A 19,268-nucleotide genomic window follows, 5' to 3' on the forward strand; every position below is an offset into this window, starting at 1 on the left:
CCCACACAGGAGCAGTGTGCAAAGAGAAGGCACAAACTATCGGCTATGACAGAAGAGCAGAGTCTGAAAGGCAAGATTTCTCTCTCTTGGGAAAACAGCCATCATGGGAGGAGACAAGGGCATACACTATACCTGACACACAAGCAAAAGCCTGGGAGGGTAGTAACATGTGTTCCTGGGGGGGAGGAGCGAGAGGGGGGAGGGCAGTAACATGTGTTCCTGGGGGGGGGGGGGTTTAGAGAACAAAGTCGCTCAGGTATTGAAAGTACAGTCTCTGCAAGTAGGTCTCTGTGATTCATTTTACACAGTTGTAGTTTCAGATTGTTGGTACCTTGACCTGATTGCTCTGCTAGGTTCTTTATCAGAACGTGATTCACTCACACTTCAGTGTCTCCTTCCCCAGTGTAGGTAGCAGGAAGGACGCTACTGAAGCAGGAAGATTGATGCTGTAAAGTTGTTCAGTTATAAGCCCTGTTGTATGTTAGAAACTGAAACATTGGCGTTTCGATGCTTTTGAAAATCACTGGCCTTCTGGGCAAACGGACTTCCTCATACGGGTGTGATGAAGAGGAGGTTGTATTGGCTTTGCTATATTGCATGTGAGTTCTAATGTCCTGTAGTAACCCTGTGTGTGGGCCTCAGTTTCCCAGGGCACTGCACCAATACCTAGATGGGGGAAACTACCCCAGCCATAACATGTACATAATGGCTGATGTCCTTCCTAACCTAAGCCCAGGAGGGGGTGTGGGCAAGTGACACCTTTTGCCCAGGAAGCAGCGCAAAGGCAGGAGGAGAGGGCTGCTGGGTGTGGGAGTTGGTCTCGGCTGGCTTGGGTTGCAGGGAGGGGGGTCAGGGCCTGTCTCTGAGCTTCCTCTCCCCCCAAGATGGATTGTGCTGACTGCTTCTGGTTTCTGTGCTGATAAGTCCCTGTCACCTGATAAACCTTCTGTTCTACCTACTGGCTGATGGTCACATCTGACTGCGGATGAAGGTGCAGGCCCCACCCCTCAGACACGGTTGAACCTCTCTAATCCAGCACTCTCTGGTCTGATAACATCTGTGGTCTGGCATGATTTTAATTAACCAGATGTCCACTTACCAGGGGTGTGGCCAAGTTTCCCACAGTCCCATGAAGTTTGTTTACAGCCACCAGTCTGGTTCTCGGTGTTCTGTACTATTATTTAGCTCTAATTTACCCCAAAATGTCTGAGAGCCCAGTAAGCAGTGGAAGTGTTGGTAATGCTGCTAGACAATACTGATCTCCTGTAATTTGGCAAATTCTCTGGTTTGGCACTAGTCAGGTCCTGAAGATGTCAGACTAGAGAAGTTCAACCTGTAGTAAGAGTCCACTTCTGTTTTGTCTAGTAGGACAATAAGAAATATTATGTAGGCCTATTTTTATGGGTATTGGCCATTTTTCCTTATGAAGGTTACTTAGGGAGGTATGCATTGTTAGGAAAAGTTTACAGATGGGTAAACTATACCAGCTATACAGAGGGTCACACAGGAAATCAATGGGTGAGCCTGCAGAAGACCTGACTTGCAGTTACGCTAGTTTGATTCTAAGTTATGGTTAATATTAGTGGGAGAGGGAAGCAATGGAGAATGTATTAATACCTGCGCCTGAAGATCAAAGGTCAACATGGAAAAACAGAGGTTCAGCATAAAATACTGCGACTGGAGGCTTTCCAGAGCCCCGCCCACTCGGAAAGCCATCATGCTTTGACTCTGGATGAGGATGATGGCGCAGATCACATCAAAGGATCCAACCAAGAGGATCAGAACGAAGCGGGCCTGATGGGAAAGAAAAGCAAGAGAGTGACAATGGCACACCTGGACTGACCACAGTAGAGTCAGGTTAAACTTCAACAAAAGGGAGAAAATGGGGACATTTAATATGGATTTGTTACTGCTGAAATCACAGGGATCAGGAACAAGGAAATCAGGCTGTATGCAAACGCAGAGGTTCGGACACAGCAATTAACATTACACAGGATGCATTGCTGGAATAGAAATTGGCACTGATCACAACCTCAGCAAGCTGTAATTCTGGCCACTTAATGTAATGGAATACTAAATATGAAGTTTAAGATGCAACTTAACATACGCTCTCCTCAGCGTGGGAGATTTACACCTTAACCTTTGCTTACCCAAGCCTGGAAATTCAAACAATGTCATTGCAATGTTACGTATGAAAGAAACAGCTGTGGAGGCCACCATTTCTTTAGCAGTGGCTGTTTCTGAGCTTACATCAGGGGAGCGACTGGGTTAGGGATGTAAGCGACTTGTCAAGTAGCGACTCCACTAGTCACTCCCCCCCCCCCACGCTGCTTCTGAGAGAGAGGCAGCAAAGGGGCAGGGGAGCAGGAGCTGGTGCTGGGGGGAGCTGGCTTAAAAGCTGGTTCCCCCTCAGTACCATCTCTGGGGGGGGGGGCAAAAGAGGCAGCGGCGTAGCTGAGGATCAGGCACGAGCCAGGAATCAGCTGATTCCTAGCTCCCACCTGGTCCCAGATGCTAAGGCTCTTAATACATTTAAAAAGCAGAGGCACAGTGCAGGGGACCGAGTGCAAGCCAGGAATTAGCTGATTCCCGGCTTGTGCCCAGTCCCCCACCTATGCTTCTGCCAGGCAGCTTTTAATACATTTAAAAAGCAGAGCCGCAGCAGGGTTAGCTCACGAGCAGTCATCAACTACTCCATTCGCTGATTACCCGCAATTGAACATCCCTCTATTGGGTAAGATATCTGATTGGCTGTGATGGAGAGAATCTTCTCTATTGGTTTCTATGGGAAAAGCAGTTCAATTTTAATACTGTTGTTTCAACTGTGAGTCTAAAACTTCTTTTTGTCTGGGATCAATAAATGTAGCTTTGATGTTGTTGTCTCCTTCCTGGCTCTTGTTTACTGTACAGCAGGTGGCAGGGGTTTGTATATTATATAAATCAGCATTTCCTTGATGCCTTTCCTCTGGTAAGCTCCAAGAGTCAGTGCCAGTAAGTAACATGTAATTGAATACGTCATCGCTATGTAAACTAAGCAGGCCAGTCCTATACCTGCTTTAATCTTGTTAGCTTATTTTCTGCAGTGTTCCTCCTTGCTAGAGTTTATTTTTCAGTGTCACTCTGGAAGTAAGAACCTCTTTCCCGCCCTGGGGGATAGCTGCCAATAAGAGGGAAGGACTACTTAGAACGAGGGTGAGCAATAAAACAGGGGCCATTAACCAGGGTTAGCCACTAGTGAAGTGGTCCCCAACCTTTTGGGGCTGCAGGGTGCCCGGGGGTGGGACTGTGCATGCGCCGCGTGCCCAGGGCAAGGGCCGCACATGCGCTGCGCGCCCGGAGCGCAAGAATAGCTCGGGCCAGCCCTGGTCACTAGGCAGGCACACATAAATGACCTGGTGGGCGCCATGGCGTCCACGGGCACCGCATTGGGGACCACTGCCCTAGTGGATCACTGCCACTATATTACCTGTACCACCGCAGGTCCTGGAGATCACAGCTTCCATTGGCTGAGAACAGCAATCAGCAGGCGATGGGAGCTGTGATCCCCCCGTACCTGCAGAAGTGCAGTAAATACGGCGGTGTGTGTCGTCCCCTCCCCTCCCCCCGCCGCCAGGGGTTAACTCTGCCTGACTGGACCCGACCCACGGGCTGGTATTTGCCCACCCCTGACCTAGAAGGACAGTCTAGGTGTGACAGATGTGCGAAAGATGCAGCTTACCTGCAAATTCTACACCCCATTTGCTTATAATAAATACATACAGAAGGCTCTGCCTACATGTCAAGGTACTGGGTTGCAAGCAAGGGTATGAATCTACAGCTCAACACTTTGCCACACACTAACATCTTGTGTGGACACTGCCCTAGTGCAGTGAGAGTGGGTTTGCTGTAGACTCACACCCTGACTTGCAGTGCAGTAACTTGCCATAAAAGGAAGACATTAGAACAAAACGACAAACCTCACCCACCATTTGTTTTCCAATAGATAACACAGCTTTCCCAGCATGGCAAGACTCCCAGGGCTTTTCCCAACAAATATAATGGTAGGAAGATTTGGGCTGGTGGTTAGGGGCATTGCATGATGACTCAGGTGTAAACCTGGGTTCAATTCCTGGCTTAGAATTCCTGTTAGGCAACTCACAATCTACTCTGTGTCGGTATCCATCTGTACCAGGAAGTAAAAAGTTCCCTAATTCAGAGGGGTGTCCTCAGAATATTCAGCTGCAGACGGCACCTGAAAATTTGGGGCACCACTGGGTCTTCATGTCCATTCATCTGCCTCTTCCTGTCCCTGTCTTGTGGCTTTGCTTCCTCGGAGAGGATCTCGTTAACCTAAAAGTGACAAAGCCTGCCAGAGCTATTAGCAAAACACTCAACCTGTGAAATTGCCACTCAATTGGGAACGAAGCCATTTCCCAGGCATTTTCCGACCCTAGATACATACTGTCAGGTTCTGAATTTACTGTTATTTACAGCACCATTTGCTTTACAAGTATTTCATTAGTGTGCTGCTGAATATTATAAAATCACTTCTCTAAAAATTAATCATCTCTCCTCCCCCAGGGCTTCTGTTGGGCAAAGGGGCATCAATTTAATAGTGCGTCATAGGACCCCATGAATCCTGGAGGGAGTGTTGAGCAGGGGCATAGCTACGGTTAGGCCCAGGCCTACCCCCTGCCAGCTTGCCTAGCACTCCAGCTGAGAAGCAGGGCTGGGGCACCAGGGTTTACCCTGTGCTGCAGACAGGGAGCAGGGTTGGAGTACTGGGGCTTAACCCCACTCCCCAGCATTGCCTGCCCACCCAAATTTGGGGCCCACCCAAGTGGGCTCTTCTGGCAACACCACTGGTGTTGAGGTAAAATCCCTTGATGTTTGTTCTGCACTCAGATAGTCCCATGATGAGAACCATAAAAATACTTGAAAAGATAGAAATTTGGATCAATCTTCAATGAGCAAACTTCTGTAGAATAAGATGCCTGTCTTTCCCCAGGTCAGCTGTCTTGTCAGACTTAGGATGCTTTTCCTTCCCTGAGATTGTCAAAGTCAGTATTTAGGGGAAAGCAAAGAGAATGAAAGTGGGAGGCTGACCAGGAGATCTGGCTTCTGTTTAGCAGAGAGAACTGTGTAGTTGACGATGGATCGAAACATCACCAGCAAGATGGAGAGAACGAAGACAATGAGCTCTAGGCGATTCTCCTGCAGGATCCCTCTGGTCACATAGTACACGCAGAACACTGACAAGGAGAAAGACAGGTCAATAATCACCTGGACTGAGAACACACTAGGGCAGGGGTGGGCAAATACCAGCTCAAGGCCACATCCAGTCTGCCAAGGTTAGCCCCTGGCAACCCCCACACCATCGTAGTTACCTATGCCTCCGCAGGTACGGGGATCACAGCTCCCATTGACTGTGGATCGCTGTTCCGGCCAATGGGAGCTGTGATGGTCCGGGCCTGCGGAGGTGCAGAGAGCTAACCCTGGTGAACCACTGCCATTTTATTGCCCATGCCTGCACTAGGGGTTAGGGCTAGTAGCATATGGTCTTGACACACTGGTCTCACACACTGTATGAGATCCATTTTTTTGGCTTGCCTTTCATACTCCTTCTTGAAAATATTACCCTATCAACTCCCTAACCAATTAGCAGCAGCTATGAAATAGTATGAGATGGGGGAGAGGAGTGTTTCTTAAATAAAACTAAGCAAAATCATGTAACCTTCCCAGTGGAAGTAATTATGAGAAACGTATCAGTCTCTGGCTGGCTAGTTATTAATCACACACAGTTATACACCCATGCATGTCAACAGTTTTGCTCAACTAGCTAAGTGCATTATGGGTTAGCTCTGAAGCAGTACTGGATAGATTATTGCTGAAGGGAGACAAATGGATTTGACAACAGTCTGTCTGCGTCTACATTGGGTTGAAACATTAGGGTACATCTACACTAGCAACTGTACACACGTGAATGATTGTGTCATAAATAATCCCCTATTGGTCACACCTAAACCTCAGAAGCAAGTATCTGAAGGTAAGTAAAGGGCAAATAAACTAGCTTACACCTAGGGTTGCATTCTCCAGGTTTGTCCTGGCGTCTCCAAGAATTAAAGATTAATCTTTAATTAAATATTATGGCTGGTGATGAAACTTTCAAGAATACATCCAACCAAAATTGGCATCCCTGCTTATACCTAAGGGGTGTGGATAAATGTGGCCCTGTACCGGTCCCAACCTGTAGTGTGGCTAGCATAAGGGGTGTGTATCTGGTTCCAAGTTTCAGTAGTCCTCTACCCCACATGCACTGAAGCTTTTTCTCCTAACTCTTACCCATGATTCACAGGCGATGAAATGGAACATGATGATTGCCTGGTGCTGTCATATAGCACACACTGTTTCATCTCACTGTTCCATCTCACCCCCACAACCAGAAATATCCCCAGTCCCAAGGTCCCAGGGGAGGGATGGGGAAAGTGCAGTTACTGATACGTGCTTACACAAAGCACTATAGTTTTCAACACAGCAGAATTCTCCCACACAGAAAATGGAGGAGATAAATGTCTTTATGATTTAGTTCACATGCAGAAAACTGCAACGTGGGTCCACTAACAAAGCGGGCAATGACCACACCTGCCATTATCATGTGCCTTAAGGGCCGCGCCCCCAAATCTTGACCAATTTCAACTGTAGTGGGGCTTATTGCTCTGTTATAGCTGCTAAGTGCAGTTAGCAGTGCTGACAATGGACAGTTAAAAAGAATGGATTTGTGCTCCACTCCCCAAGCAAATATTGACAAGGTGCTTAAGAGAGAAGTGCTCCCTGAAACAGATTTGTAAACAAAGGAAGCAAAATGCAGGACTATGTAGCACTTTAAAGTGCTACAAAGTCCTGCATTTTGCTTCAGCTACACCAGACTAACACGGCTACATTTCTATTACTATTGTAAACAAATGTGACTAGTCAAGACAAAGACTTTGCATTATGACCCCATTCCACAGCACAAACCCAATCCTACCGCGTTAGTCCAGTGGACACACTCTGTTATAATTGTCTGTAATGTGTGAATGATTGATCACAAGAAATGAATGAACAGGAAAAGAACATTGGACTCCCTCTTTCACTCTTCCTGTGATGGTAAATGAGGCCACTAACAAGTGGCAAACTGAAAAACTGGCCTTGTGAATTTGGTGTGCATGTGCTTTTGTATGTGAGATGTTTCAGAGGGGTAGCTGTGTTAGTCTGTTTTAGCTAAAACATCAAGGAGTCCGGTGGCCCTTTAAGGACTAACATGTATAATGGCGTAAGTTTTCATGAGCTACAACTCACTTCCTCAGTTGCTGAAGACCAAAGAAAAACGGAAGCCCCATCTCTGTATCCCTTCCTTTTTTCTTTTCTTTACTCTTCAGCATTGGAGGAAGTGAGTCCATCTTTGAATCCCTTCCTTTTCTTTTCTTTTCTCTTCAGCATCTGGGGAAGAAGTTGTCTCCCATGAAAGCTCATGCCCTAATAAATGTGTTAGTCTTTAAAGTGCCATTGGACTTCTTATTGTTTTTCTATGCAAAATATTTTTGTCAAAAAGAAAAGTGGTTTCTACTTGATTTTTTTAATATTAGACATTCAGTTCTTGTCTACTGTGGAAGGCTGCATAGTGACAGTAGAATTAGTGAAACTTCATCAGAATTGACAGCGGACCCGTTAAGAGGAGAAGGGATTTTAATCAGGCTCTTTAAATCTCATTTGTTGTTAACACATGTTAAATTCCAATGATTCATACACATTTTGAGGGAAAGGACATCTTCGATAGAGATTCAAGACACTTGAGAGCTGGCCCTTCAAGTGTGAGAGCTCACAGTTTACATATCTGAGCCTTCCAAGAGCAAATCCAGGCAGAAAACACATGATGTTTCTAGTCTTTTTTTTTTTTTTTTTTTTTTTTTTGGAGGGGGGAACATTTTAGTGTATTTTACAGATATTTGCTAACAGCTGAGGAACGGTGAGTCTTGAGGAATCTTGGGCTACCTTCCAGGCTCTGGAAGAGAGCTCTAGTGAGGACAGACTCTTCTGTATAATCCACCTCTCCCTTTCCCCAAGCATGACCTCTTCTGCCCCATCCCCTACACCCTGTCCCAGTTCTGTCTCTTCCCCACCTTTGGTTCCTTGTCCCAGTCCCATTACCAGCTAGTACCAGACAAGTTGTTAAAACTGCAACTAGGCTTATCTACATTGTTTTAAGTAATATGTTAAAATCCTATTAGCTCAGGTACATAGGCCTCTTTTTCCTGCTGTAAATGAGGTGGTAGAGATGCACAGATAGAGTTCTTGTCTCCACCTAGTGGCTGGAGAGTAGAAAACAGAGTAGTCTGAGCTCAATGACAGGGAGTCAGGAATGCTCTCACTATCCCCATCGGTAACACTGCACAGTTGGGTTGGCATATTATGGGATTCTTCTTCCTCTGAAGACTCTGAATCTAGTCACTAAGGGTATGTCTACACTACCACCCTAGTTCGAACTAGGGTGGTTAATGTAGGCAACCGAAGTTGCAAATGAAGCCCGGGATTTGAATTGCCCGGGCTTCATTTGCATCTTGCCGGGCGCCGCCATTTTTAAATGTCCGCTAGTGCAGACTCCGTGCCCGCGGCTACACGCGGCACGGACTAGGTAGTTCGGACTAGGCTTCACGAGGAGTAACGGTAGTTCGGAATAGGGAGCCTAGTCCGAACTACCTAGTCCGTGCCGCCTGTAGTCGCATGGCACGGAGTCCGCACTAGCGGACATTTAAAAATGGCGGTGCCTGGCAAGATGCAAATGAAGCCCGGGAAATTCAAATCCCGGGCTTCATTTGCAACTCCGGTTGCCTACATTACCACCCTAGCTCGAACTAGGGTGGTAGTGTAGACATACCCTAACAGAGGCAGGATGCTGAATTGGATCAGTGCACAAGTGTCCCAAACCCTATCTTGTCCTGATGATTCTTGTGTGAAAAGCTGCTCATTAAAGCCGAGCTTTCTGTAATGTGTAAAAGCAGCGAGGAGTCCTGTGGCACATCATAGAGTAACCGAAGTGTTGGAGCATAAGCTTTCGTGGGCAAAGACCCACTTCGTCAGATGCATGTAGTGGAGGGGGGGGGAGAGAGTGTGTGTGTGTGTGTGTTAATTAGAGACTATGAAACCTCATCAACAGCCTTCACAGTGTTTTAGTGACAATACCAAAGCTGGCTTATGCTCAGAACGAAAGCCAGCTGCCCTTCTCAGTCTCCAGGCATGATTCCCACACAGATGAGCAGTTCTTGCTTGGCTTATGGGTGAAAGCAAGAGAAATTTAAACAGGAGCTGACAGGTGCTCTCAGGCATGGAGTAAGGATGTTAAGTTTCGGGCATTTTTCATCGACTATTCAGTCGATAGGGCGCCTCCACCTTTGAAGTGTAGCAACAGCCCAAGAGCTGTTGCTACACTTGAAAAGCAAAAGCACCACGTGGAGCCCTTGGTCAGCTGGGGACTCCCCCGCTGACCCCAGGCTCCGTGCAGCACTGCCGCTTTGAAATGCTGCCATGGCATTTCAACATGGCAGCGCCGCATGGAGTCCGGGGTCAGCTGGGTACTCCCCAGCTGATCCCAGACACCACGCTGAGCTAGTGCTTTGAAATGCCACGAAGAGCCTGACGTTAGGCTCCCTGCAGGATTCAAAGTGGCAGCGCCGCACACAGCAGCTGACCCCGGGCTCCATGAGGCATTGCCGCTTTGAAGAACTCCCCTCTTCACCCCCCTGCCCTTGCTACCTCTATCAGATAGAGGCAGCAAGAGGGCAGGGAGCAACTAGTCGACTAGTCCTTCACATCCCTAGTCCTCATCTGATCCTGGGCTCCACATGGTACTGCTGCTTTGAAACGCCACGTGCACCCTGGGGATACCCCAGCTGGCCCTGGGCTGCATGCTTCTTTTCAAAGAGGCGGTGCAGTGTGGAGCCCAGGGTCTGGCCTCAGACTTCAAGTGGTGCTGCCACTTTGAAGTACCCTCTCTTCTTCCCCCCCCCCCAGCCTTGATACCTCTATCTGAGAGAGGGAGCAAGGGAGAGACTAATTGACTATCCTGTCGACTATCGGATAAGTATTTGCTTATCGGATAGTCAACTAGTCCTTCACATCCCTAGCATGGAGGAGGACTTGGTCTAGTAAAATGACCATCGTCCAAAACTAAAATCATTGGTACAGTTGCCCGATGGGAAACTACGCTACTGAAACTAAATAATAACAGAAACTGTAACACAGTCCTAAGCCAAAATATCCTAAAACCAGAATAATTATTTTGAGCTATTCCAAGAATTGCTTTCTACCTGACACTCAATCTTCCTTCTAAAATATCAAAAAACAACTGCCACAGAAGTATCCAGCACAAGTGTCAGCAACCTATGGCTATCGAGCCAAATATGACACAGTACAGAAGCAAATACGGATCTTCTGTCATTCCCAAAATACATGAAACTTGTTAAATTAAAATGAAAAATTAATTCAAAATTTTTAAAAATGTGTAATTACTCATGTCGAGGTCTTTTTTCCGTCTATTTCACCTTTAACCAGAGGTAAAAGGAAGGCGGGATGTCCCAGTAAGAACGTACTGCAAGGCCCCAATCAGGGCTCAGCCTATCTTGCCATAGCATCCTGTCACCAGCCCCAATCCTGGGACAGGCCCCGCGGTCCAGACCTCATCTAGCTACGGGAAGAGGGGTCTGCAGCCCTCCTACTGCTGTGGCATGGGTAGGAAGGGAGGCCATGATCTGGCTGCGGTGATCCTGGCCCAGCCCCTCATCCAGCCACTGCTGCCTGGATGCAGCAGCCCAGCCCCAGCCAGATAAGATCATCTGGCCTCAGGGTTCCCCCCACATACTCTACTTCCCACTCCCAGTGTTCTGCCCTGCCTCCTGCACCTCCCACACATCCCAACCCCCTGCCCTGAGCCCACATATACACCCCGACCCTCATTCCTGTGCTGCCACATCTCCAGCCGCTTGTCATAACACTCTTGCACCCCCCCACATCCCAACACTGTGCCCTGAGCCTCATATACCCCAGCCCAGACACCTGCAGCCCCACATCTCCAGGCCCCTGCCATAAGATTGACAGAAGACAGCCTGAATGCATGCAGACCAGTTATGATGTAAACTTCAAAGAAATACGCGAAAAGATGCAGCAGCAGAATTCCCATTAAAGTCTGCGAGTGCAATGTTTCATTTATGCTATTATTAATCCACATGTCCATAATATTAAGTCGTATTTTATCAGCCATGCAAATAGGCATTCTTATATGGCTCTTTGTTGACCACTTTTTCTAAATTTTGATGTAGTTTGGCTCTTTGGTTTGAAAAGGTTGCTGACCCCTGGTCTAGCATGTGTTCTCCTGCACTAGTATAATGTTGCTCTTGTGGGTATTGCGGCTCAGTGTATATTATTCTATCAACTAGAACAAAATCAGAAATGTAAGAGTCCTTTATTTACTAATTGGGCGATGAATTCGTGGGTCTATTTTTCAAGTGCAGTAACTGGTCATTACTTACCAATTCCAATTAACTGTATCAGAGAAACGGTGAAATTTTCTTCAGTCTGTTGAACGAGGTTTTCTATAGTTAGTCCTATTACACTCAGCAGAGAGAGGATGGTTACACAGAAGTAGATCTTGACAGGAGAGGACAACTCTGACCAAGGTTTTATCTGGAATGAGAAAATATTTAAACTCAGACACATCTCTTTAAAATCAGATTATCACATCTTAAAAATACATTACACTAAATTACTTAAATGATACTTTTTAAACTAAAAGGCACTCTACTGCTGCTCTCCCATATTTTTATGGAAATGTATTTTAATATGAATATGCATAACTCAAGTATGCTTTATGCAAAATGTGACATATAACCTCTCATTGAAAAGTTTGTAATCCTATCACTGTGTATATTCTATTTGTGTGCATATATCTTTCTTGTATATGAAGTAAGAAATATGAAGTGTAAATCTGTTTATTAATCTAGGACTTTTCATGAAAGCCATTAGTGGTACTCATGGAACTTAATGGCCCGATGCTCAAGACAATTATCTGTAAGTAGTCTTGGTTTTCCTGTAAGTCTAAACTGTGATTGGTCCTAAAAAGACATGTGACCAGCTACCTGGTTCTAGAATCCATCTTGAATTTTGTATTTTTCCACAAGAGTGGAGGAAATGGAACAAAAACTTCCCATTCTGGGAAAATTTTATTTAAGGAATGGGAAGCATGTCTTCATCTAGGTTCGCAAACTGCTCCCCATCAAAGAGGCCACAAGAAAAGACCTGGAAACAAAAGAACTCTAATGATGGGAGGGAGAAGCTCCTAGACCAGGGGTTGGCAAAATCCATTGTGAGGGCCAAATCCAGCCCACTATCGTCCCATGGCCTGGAGGGAACCTCATGTAGACTCCCTGCCTGCCACACCCTGAGACAACGCTCAAAGCAACCAGCTAAGGGGCTCATCTGCTCTCTGCATGCTGTGTGCCGCTTGCATGGTGCACCTGTCCCCAGCACAATCTAGTGGCACCCCACGCCCTCCCACACTGCTACTCCCTGCCCCAGGTCACAACCCCCTCCCAAACCCTGTACCACCTCCTGCGCCCGGTCAGAATCCTCTCCTGCACCCATACTCCCTACCAGACCCTGCACCTCCTTCTGTACCCCAATGCCAGGTCACAAACCAAACCCTCTAAACCTCCTCCTGAACCCCTTTTCCAGGTCACAATCCCCTCCCAAACCCTGCACTCCTTCCTACACTGCTCCTCCAGGTCAGAATCCTCTCCTGCTTCCATATCCCCTCCCAGGTCCTATGCCCCTGATTATAACCCTATCCTTCACCCAAACTCCCTCCCAGAACCCACACACCCTCCTGCACCCCAGTCTCCAAACCTGAGCTCCCTTCTGCTCCCAACCTCCATCCCAGACCCCACAGCTTCTCCATTAATATCATGAAAGAGTGCAGTCCTTGATCACTTACCAAATTCTTGGAGTGATCAAAAATTATTGCCCACCCCTAATCTAGGCCCAGGTCAGAAAAAAGTTCAGCTCTGACCTGAGAAGAACTTTATCTGAAATAAAATCTAGAGTGAGAAATTATGATTTGTAACAATTTCTCTTAGTATATTAGGCTTAACTGGTGTATTTTGTTTTATTTTAGCTTAATAATTTACTTTGATCTGTCTGTCACCACTTGCAACCATTTAAATCTTACTATTTATACTTAATAAAATCACTTTTATTATCTAACCCAATACAAACAATTGTTATGGGGTTGGGTTAACAGCTGTGCATATCTTTCTTTCATAAAGGAAGCAAACTTTCTGAGCTGTTCTTAGTATCTGTGTTATTCTGCTGGGGAGCTGTTACTTCAACTCTGTGACTTTGCTGGGGAAGAACAGAGCTTCTGGCTCAGCAGAACAGGGTGGTGAGACATTTCAGAGGGCAGGTGACAGTCTCAAGGGGATCTCTGTGACCCAATTAATCACAGGGACAACTTACAAACATAAAGGGAAGCTCCACAGAATGGAAGAAATTACTCCAAAACTAAGGAGGACCAGAGATGGCCAGGTTGTTGCACAGTAGTTCCCATCCCTAGATACAATGGTTAATTTTCTAGTTCATCCAGAGGGGTCAAATTCAGCTCTTAGAAGTAGCCCTGAATAAGAAGGCCAGAATCCTGTAATCCTCATCATTCTAAAATCAAGGACTTTCACCCATAGAAATACACTTGCTAAACCAAACTGACACACACAAAATGCTTTTAGCTATAGAACTTATGTTAGAAAATTAACTGAATCCTTCAGATTCCTCAGCAGTGTCCAGATAATGTGAATAAGCCACATTTTCTCTTTTCCTCAGAGCAGTCAAAATCTCAGACCCAGCTGTTACTGAGAAACCATGTTGATGCCATGCTCTTCATTTTTTCTGTGCAACTGGCAACAGGAAAAAGACTTAAGTGCCTGTTAATGAGAGTGAAGCAAAAGAAAGGATTATGCAGCACTTTAATTCTTGATATTCTTCTGTTTCTTGTACAGGATACTAATCAAGTGGTTCCTTAATTTCTTGGATAGTGTGTAGCAGAGTCTCTCACTATAATCAGTACAGTAGCTGCATAGTCCTTTCCTTTGTTTCAGCAAGATCAGACTAACATGGCTACATCTCTATTACTGTTAATAAGAGTGGAAGAGTCATCTGGAGGAAGGATTTCGTAAAACATGACTGTTGCCACATAGTTCCATTTTGTAACTTATTTCTACAGATGACAATAAGAGGTTATTATACGTTAGTTTATTGCATATGGACTGTACTATTTATTATATAAACCAGTAACATTTCCCCATTAAAATATTAGGATTTAGTCACACAGACCCTGCAATGCAGGAAGGCATATAAGCACATGCTTAAAATCATCACTATTCAGGAGAGCACTTAAGGATGTGTGTCACTGACATCAATGAGACTTCAGCATATACTTAAAGTTGAGCACAGACATAAGTAAATTGGTGATATGCTGGCCATAGTGGGCATGTCTATACGGGGATAAAAAAAAACCCTAAACCTACAGCTTGCAGGTTTTGGATTCTGGGGCTAAAAAATTCCTGTATAAATGTTTGGGATCAAGATCTGGTACCCTGCAAGGGAAGAGGGTCCCAGAGCTTGGGCCCAACCCAAGTTCAATTGCAGGTCTTTTATCTCCATCTAGACGTCCCCAATGGCAATAAATAATTAAATTGTCTACTGGATTTCTATTTAATAATTATTTCAGTTTACAGATCAAAGCAATGGAAAATACAAAAACCTCACAGCATAAATACTCTGCCAGTTATGAACACAAGTAATTAGTTAAAGACTTCCAATGAGACCACAAGTAAAGTAACCATTTGTATAGTCCATCGGCTTCTGAATGAAAAAACTATGCAGGCATGATTAATACAGCTCAAGATGTTCTGATTACTGGATTATGGCATTTCTAATATTTCACTTTTGAGCTAGTAAAGAATCAACTGATAATGTGGACATGGTTTTCAACATTCCCTACTGTTTTCTGATTTTTTTGTTTTTTCTTTTTTTCAGGAAGCAATTTCAAATCATATCTGGTTCATTTCCTATTTTTCTTCACTTGCTTCTTTTAAAATTCCAGTAGAAGGAAGTCTTAAGAACACTTTCTCTTGCTGTGCTTGCAATTCAATGCTGCACAAGCACACAGCTCTGAAACGGACTAGAAATTAAAGAGTGAGTGACTAATTATTTTTATTACAAGGAGTTAAAAAATTCCTACCTTCTTAATAAGCTAAGATGTTTTTGTAGCATATGAAAGGCAATGTGTGGGTTTTAAAAAATGTGAGTGTAACCTGATAGTTTCTGTAATTAATGACAATAAAGATTATACTATTCTGTGCATTTTAGATCTGAATTTTCACTCTCCTCGCCCTTTCAATAATAATGTATTTCTGCATGCTAGTGTTTAAAAGAACTAAATACACTGCTAACATGTCCATACCATTTGATCTCTTGCAGAGCCAAAGTATTACATATTACAGATGGTTTGGAAGAGATTTTCCCTAAGGTGTTTTGGACTCTTTTCTGCTATAAAATTATCAAAATAACTTATGCTCTGAATCAAGATTACATAGTTAAAGTACTTACAGGGCCACAGGGAGTAGGAATAAGTTCTTGATGCCTTGGTGTTAAATTTGGCAGTGGAAGGTCTGTAGTCTCATTAGGTGGAGGAAAAAGAGGATCCCTGTAATAATAATAATAATAATTAATAATTAAAAAGAGTGGAACTAAGTTATGTTTTATTAATATCTTTCTGCAGAAATGAAATAAGAATAAAATCATCTCAAATCATTTAGTAAACATGGGTTTACATTCGCCTTATGATTAGATCTGCATCTGTATCTGTAAAAATGAACTGTGATATCCGCAGCCACATATGTGGATGTGGATACCTGTGGATGTAAAGCAGATATCCACATTTGCATGGTTCTAGATAAAAATTTATATTTGCATCTGCATCCATATTTGCAAAAATTAGCCATGAATATCTGCATCCATATCTGCAGATACCAGTACCCGTGGATATAAAGCAGATATCTGTGGATTTGCAGGGTTATATTTATGATGTTGCCAAGCTATACCTGTTAGGGATGTAAAAAGTCATTCAAAAACGTAACCGTGTAAGCATTAAAAATCCTAGGTGTTACACACACTGTGGGCTATTCAGTAGAAAGCTTATATATAATCCTCCTTGGAAATAGGGCTGGCAGCCCCTGCTGGCTCTGCTCCCAGAGTAAAGTTACACTGTAGTGCCCACAGTGAAGCCTCCCCAGGAATGGGCCAGCAGCCCCAGCCAGTCCTGCTCTCAGGGAGCCAGCATGTAACCGTAATGTAAACGTAAGCATAAATGGTTACACTTTTACATCTCTAATACCTATGTAAGAGATGTGGCTGCAGATGCTGAGTTGCCATCTTTTGTAATTTTCCCAGGATGGCCCCCATTTAGGGGGATGCCACTGGAGATATGCATCCCAGCATGGCATTTTTCTTCAACATGTGACGTCAGGCTGCATTTGTGCTGCTGTCTCACGGCACCTTCCCGATGTAACATCCTATGGCACTTTCCAGCATGGGGCAATCGCAGTGTGTCATGGGAAAGGCAGTGTCCTGACACAATGCCATGGTGATGTCATGGGACGGTCTGATGATGTGAGGATGCTACCGGTCCATGCAGAGGTGCGGTGATGTCACAGGGCACGGTCCTTGCCCTGCCGCAAGGCAATGTCATCACAGGAGTGCGTGACGTCATGGGGCCGTGTATGAGCTCATAGGGCAGGACAGCGACTCGATGGCAGGGGTGGAGGTGGGGGCTGCATGGTGATGACATAATGCCGGCATCCCCCCTCCCAAGAATGGGGCAGGAACAGGCTGTTCCATGTCCCCCCCACAGCTGTAAGGGCCTGCCTGGTCATATGCGGACCGAAGTGAGGACCCCTGCCTGGACCGTACCAACTGGTATAGGGAGAGGCTGAACGCAACAACGGGAGGGAGGGCGCGTCCCCCTCTGCAGGAAGCACTTGGTGCCGTCCGACTCCCCTCCCCCACCCCAAGGGCAGGCCGGCAACGGGTCCCCGCTAGGGCCAGGCCCCGCCCCTCCCCTACCTGTTGTCTGCCGGCTCCATGGCAGCGCCCGACACACCCCCCCCTCGCGCCGGTAACAGTGGCTACATTGCTGGACCTGGCGGGCTCAGCATCCGGGTCCGTTGCGCACTTCCGGGAGCCAAGCACTACGTCACTTCCCCCTCTGGGCTGGCTCTGAAGTTTCGCAGGGGGGGGGGTAGGGACCGCTGGAACACGCTCCACACAGATTGTGACGTGGGCTGTGAGGTCACATGCATGTGTCCTGTCCAGGAGCTGGTGTCTCGTGGGGCTTTCCAACTCTGTGCCTGGCCGCGCGGGGCCGGCCCCCCTTTGGCCTTGGCTCGGGGACACGCGCAGACCGAGGGCGCTGCTGCAGGCAGCTGCGTTAGTGCATGTCTGCTTCCTGCAGTATGCACGTCCGCTCGCCCGAAGCGAGCTGGGTACAGGGCTGCCTCATGCCCCTAAGAAGGAAATGCGGGCTCTGCAGGGTAGCAGAGAGGGATCTGCAGAAAACAGCAAAGAGATGTTTAATGTTCCATCTTTCTGCAGTGCAAAGACGCCAGAGTCCTTTATCCAGATAGCAGTAAGAACATAAGAATGGCCACAGGGGGTCAGACCAAAGGTCCACCCAGCCCAGTATCCTGTCTGCTGACAGAGGCCAATACCAGGTGCCCCAGAGGGAGTGAACTGAACAGGTAACGATCAAGCCGTCCGTCCATCTTCACCCTCTAACAAACAGAGGCTAGGGACACCTTTCGTTACCCATCTTGGCTAATAGCCATTAATGGACTTAACCTCCATGACTTTATCTAGTTCTCTTTTAAACCCTGTTACAGTCCTAGCCTTCACAACCTCCTCGGGCAAGGAGTTCCACAGGTTGACTGCGCTGTGTGAAGAAGAACTTCCTTTTACTTGTTTTAAACTTGCTGCCCATTAATTTAATTTGGTGGCCCCTTGTTCTTATATTATGGGAATAAGTAAATAAGCTTTCCTTATTCACTTTCTCCTCGCCACTCATGATTTTATAGACCTCTATCATATCCCCCCTTAGTCTCCTCTTTTCCAAGCTGAAAAGTCCTGGTCTCTTTAATCTCTCCTCATATGGGACCCATTCCAAACCCCTAATCTTTTAATTGCCCTTCTCTGAACCTTTTCTAATCTTTTTGAGATGAGGAGACCACATCTGTTTGCAGTATTCAAGATGTGGGCATACCATGGATTTATATAAGGGCAATAAAATATTCTCTGTCCCTTTTTTAATCTTTTGATGTTATGAATCCATGCTTTTTTGACTGCACACTGTGTGGCAGGGCCTGCCCGAGCCCTTTTGGCATCCTGGGCCAGGCGTGCAGCACTGCCCTCAGGCACAGGGCACATGCGTGGGCGCGCCACCCCTGGTGCACGGGCTCACCCTCCCCCCTGGTGCGCACGGCGCATGCGCGCGCCGGCCATGACTGCTGGCACGCAGCCCGGGGCACATGGCGCATACATTGCCTGGCCTGGCCTGCGCTGCTCGCGCGTGTGTCGGGCCGTGCAGGGCACTGCAGGGATGTGGGCGGGTTGGTGCTGCGGAAGTGGGTGCGCGGCTCCTGATGGCAGCTGTAAGGGACACCGCACGCCCCTTACAGCTGCCATCAGGCATCCCCCCCGTTGATTGGCGCCCTGGGCAGCTGCCCAGCTCGCCCATGCCTCCGTCCAGCTCTGCTGTGTGGACATCTTCAGAGAACTATCCATGAGGACTCCAAGATCTCTTTCCTGATTAGTTGTAGTTCAATTAACCCCCATCATATTGTATGTATAGTTGGGGTTATTTTTTCCAATGTGCATTACTTTACATTTATCCACATTAAATTTCATTTGCCATTTTGCTGCCCAATCACTTAGTTTTGTGAGATCTTTCTGAAGTTCTTCATAGTCTGCTTTGGTCTTAACTACCTTGAGCAGTTTAGTATCGTCTGCAAACTTTGCCACTTCACTGTTTACCCCTTTTTTCCAGATTATTTATATGAATAAATTGAATAGGATTGGTCCTAGGATTGACCCTTGGGGAACACCACTAGTTACCCCTCTCCATTCTGAAAATGTACCGTTTATTCCTACCCTTT

General features: G+C 46.2%; 2 protein-coding genes across 6 annotated transcripts in view; one reads left to right on the forward strand and one right to left on the reverse strand.

The window, feature by feature from the left end:
- LOC102460811 (uncharacterized) overlaps window positions 1-17,338 on the reverse strand; it is a 33,348-nt gene extending 16,010 nt beyond the window's left edge. The window contains exons 1-5 of one of the 2 annotated variants that reach the window (XM_075906207.2): window positions 17,185-17,338; window positions 15,670-15,766; window positions 11,541-11,694; window positions 5,086-5,231; window positions 1,618-1,794 (exon numbers count right to left, since the gene is read on the reverse strand). In XM_075906207.2, the coding sequence (XP_075762322.1) occupies window positions 1,618-1,794; window positions 5,086-5,231; window positions 11,541-11,694; window positions 15,670-15,766; window positions 17,185-17,204 (594 nt within the window). In that variant the 5' untranslated portion in view covers window positions 17,205-17,338. Of the gene's footprint in view, window positions 1-1,617; window positions 1,795-5,085; window positions 5,232-11,540; window positions 11,695-15,669; window positions 15,767-16,456; window positions 16,999-17,184 lie in introns of those variants that run through there. The other variant, XM_075906206.2, reaches the window with a different exon arrangement.
- SLC35E2B (solute carrier family 35 member E2B) overlaps window positions 1-19,268 on the forward strand; it is a 62,464-nt gene that overhangs the window by 172 nt on the left and 43,024 nt on the right. Inside the window, exons 2-4 of one of the 4 annotated variants that reach the window (XM_075906199.2) lie at window positions 12,012-12,078; window positions 15,097-15,255; window positions 17,713-17,858. The exons of 1 other annotated variant lie outside the window; for it this stretch is intronic. The gene's annotated coding sequence lies outside the window, so the exon portion shown is untranslated. The remainder of the gene's footprint in view (window positions 1-12,011; window positions 12,079-15,096; window positions 15,256-17,712; window positions 17,859-19,268) is intronic. 2 more of the 4 variants (XM_075906201.2, XM_075906200.2) reach the window with 2 other exon arrangements.

This window comes from Pelodiscus sinensis, chromosome 24 (assembly GCF_052426305.1).
Source record: "Pelodiscus sinensis isolate ZL-2025 chromosome 24, ASM5242630v1, whole genome shotgun sequence".
In the NCBI taxonomy this organism is placed as follows: Eukaryota; Metazoa; Chordata; order Testudines; family Trionychidae; genus Pelodiscus; species Pelodiscus sinensis.